Genomic DNA, 3,152 nt, shown 5'->3' with positions numbered 1-3,152 from the left:
ATATTTCGCCTATTTCTGTATTTTTTTCGAGATTCAAGGCCAAACCACGAAATCACAAATAAAAAAGAGTACATAGATTCAGAGGTTCGATAACTTGTAATAGAACTGATGCGTGAGAGAAATATTAGATTACATAGAGTCGACGAATGATATGGGTTCATTAACAATTCACAAATGAAAAAATGGCAATATATATATATATATATATATATATATATATATATATATATATATATATGACGACTTGGGATCATGTGAGACCAGTTTGTTTTCGTGAGACCCGTGAGACCAACATTTTACACTTGAAACTTCACAGCAAAATGCTGTGAATGTGACTTTTTAAAACCTTCACAGTGTTTTTGTTGTGAAGGTTCGACTTTTTTTAAACCTTCACAGTGTTTTTGCTGTGAAGGTTACGTGTAAAAATGTGGTCTAACGGGTCTCACGAAAACAGGCTGGTCTCACGTGAACCCAACCCTATATATGACCGGATAAGACATGAGTTTCATTCTGGGTCGTCCCTTAGCATGTTAAATGTGAGATTTTAAACAGGGCTTTCAAAATTTCGGGGCCCAAACTTACATGTGTTTAGGGTCTTTTTTATTGACCTATGTAAAACTATAGCCGAAATTATTTAGGTTCAAACCATTACTTATTTGGTTTTCGGTTCAAATCAGTAATAGTTTAGGTTTAGTTTCAGATTGTTAATCATTTTAAGTTTAACCCATTTTTATTCTTAACATATATCATATGTCATCTCATTTATACAATATAAACAAAAGTTTTAGATATAACAAAACCTCCAAAAAAAATTAGAACATCCCTGATTTCATTAATGTCCTCAAATGAATGATAATTGATATATGTGGAGCGTGGGAACTAAAAGTACAAATTTGTTAACCAATTGTCAACCTCTTTTAAAGAAAATTAAATAAAAGCTACTTTTTGCTTTTTCCAAAAAGCACTTTTTATTTTCTCTTTTGCTAATTTTTGGGCAGAATTCCCATAAATTCACGGAAACCTTGTAAATATCATTAAATTGGAGAAAAAAAAAATAGATTTTATTATTTAAATTATTTATTTAATTTCATTGTTTGAATTTAAAAATTAGGTTTTTTGTTTAATTATATAAGTTAATTATTAATCCAAAATAATATTTATATTTACAACTAATTATAAGGAAGTATTTGATTGGTTTGAATTTGGGCTCCAAAGTTCAAAAAGTGTCTGAAGATTCCAGGTTCAAATCCAATGAGAACTAAAAATCCATTTGTAGCCACAAAAGTTCAAATACCGTGACTTCGGATTACCCGCAAAACAGATGATCGTCATGGAATTAATTGGCTCGCATAACAGGTTCAATATTCAGGTTAATAAAAAAAAATATTCACATCATCAAATACTGGTGTGCGATGGCTTTTTAGATATAAAAAGCATAGACAATTAGATATAATTTCTGATTTTATTTGAGATAAAACTATATTTAAATACGAATACAATCATATCTGATATAAAAACGAACTATCTATTAAAGCTATGTCTATATTGTTTTGTTCTTTTTGAATTTGGAATTGTTATAAAAAACCGTAACACGAACTTTTTGAATTAAAACTGAAAAACCAACAAACTGTATTAAAGCAGTTATGCGTTTGTATCAAATTCAAAAAGACAATCAGTGTAATAAAAGTCAACTTTTTTTAAACGTTATGACAATTTTGATGCGTTAAAGATTTTTCCGATTTATAAGATTTCAAAAACTAGATATTTTTTTTATTTTAAGAACAACCCGTTACCGTTTTTTTTGAATTTAGAAGTTTTATATGATTTCGAATAATTAGATATGTTTTATTTGAGGAACGGTCGGGTTAAGGGGGTGTTTGGGATTACTTATAAACACAACTTACTGACTTATTCTGATCGGGTTAAGGGGGTGTTTGGGATTACTTATAAACACAACTTATTGACTTATTCTGGTGTGACATCGGTAATAAGCACTTTTGAGTGTTTGGATAAACAACTTATACCAGTGCCAAACACCCTCTAAATAACAGAATTAAAAACAAGAGTTAATTAATTAATCACTTGATTATAATCTATATGTTTAATTAGGATAACAATAATTAACCAAGATTAAGCTTAAAAACAGCTGATTTAAAGCCATTCAGAGAAAAGAGTGTCCCAAATCTCAGTGAACACCTCAAAGATAACCCCATGATGTTCTTCACAATTCAATGAAAGAAAACACTGCAAAAGATTCTCAAGATCTTGTGATCCAAAGATTTGTCGTTCAACGATCATCTCCAACATCGAAACCCTAAAATCTTCATGTGGGTCGTTCGATTTCTTCACCACTGCAACACTATCCTTCACGAATTTCCCTTTACCCTTTAATGGGATTACATCTGTGGCTTTTCGATTCTTGCAACCACGGCCACCGCCACCGCCGCCGCCACCGCCACCGCCGCCGGCCGGTTTCCTGGTTTTCTTCTGAGGTAATCGGCGAGCTTTGTTTTTGCGAAATGATACGGATGAATCGGAGGAGAGTGATCGTGATGAGAAAAGAGTGGTTTCGTCGTCACTTTCGTCTTCTTCATCACTGCTGCAACAATCGTAGTAGTAATTATCTGTAACTGATGAAAAATCTTGGCTTTTGGTACTTTTCCGGTGATGGGCTTTCTTTTTCTTGGCGTTTTTTGATGTTTTTTCGTAGAACAGTGGCGGAGGAAGGGAAGTAGAGTGTGGTTTTCCGGTGTCTGTAGGTGCCGGAAAAAGGGTGTATTTGTCGGAGATTTTTGGCCGGGAAGTGTGGGGTTTTGGGTTGTTTTCGAGTTGGTGTTTGGGTTTACAAGGTTGAGGTTTAGGAGAGAAAAGGTCGATGAGTTGGCGGTGATGGCGGTTTTCCGGGAAGAAAAAAGGCTGATCGGCGACGTCGGAGATGTTTTTAGTCCGGCAAGAGTTGAAGGAGGATTGAAACATTCTGGATATTCGAACTTTGAAGCGGTTCTCCATTTGGAGAGAGAGTTTTTTGAAGTTGAAGATGTTTGTGTTGTTTACTTTGTAATTGAAAACTTTAAATACACATGAAAATTCCAAAAAGAAACAAATTTGGAAATATATATATATATATATATATATATATATATATATATATA

At 33.0% G+C, this 3,152-nt stretch overlaps 1 protein-coding gene across 1 annotated transcript; it reads right to left on the bottom strand.

Annotated features, from left to right (window-relative positions):
- Positions 1-2,129: 2,129 nt before the first annotated feature.
- LOC112517383 (transcription repressor OFP8-like) lies at positions 2,130-3,009 on the bottom strand. Its single transcript, XM_025124794.1, has one exon. The coding sequence runs from the start codon at positions 3,007-3,009 to the stop codon at positions 2,152-2,154; it is 858 nt and encodes a 285-aa protein (XP_024980562.1). The 3' UTR covers positions 2,130-2,151.
- Positions 3,010-3,152: the final 143 nt, after the last annotated feature.

The sequence above is a fragment of the Cynara cardunculus genome (assembly GCF_001531365.2).
Source record: "Cynara cardunculus var. scolymus isolate 2C chromosome LG 8, CcrdV1, whole genome shotgun sequence".
Taxonomy (NCBI): domain Eukaryota; kingdom Viridiplantae; phylum Streptophyta; class Magnoliopsida; order Asterales; family Asteraceae; genus Cynara; species Cynara cardunculus.
The sequence above is the reverse complement of the archived record's forward strand: the minus strand, read 5'-3'. Positions and strand labels throughout refer to the sequence as shown.

What these genes read in the sequence shown, in the direction of transcription:
- LOC112517383 (XM_025124794.1), bottom strand. Translation starts at nt 3,009, where the DNA reads ATGGAGAACCGCTTCAAAGTTCGAATATCCAGAATGTTTCAATCCTCC.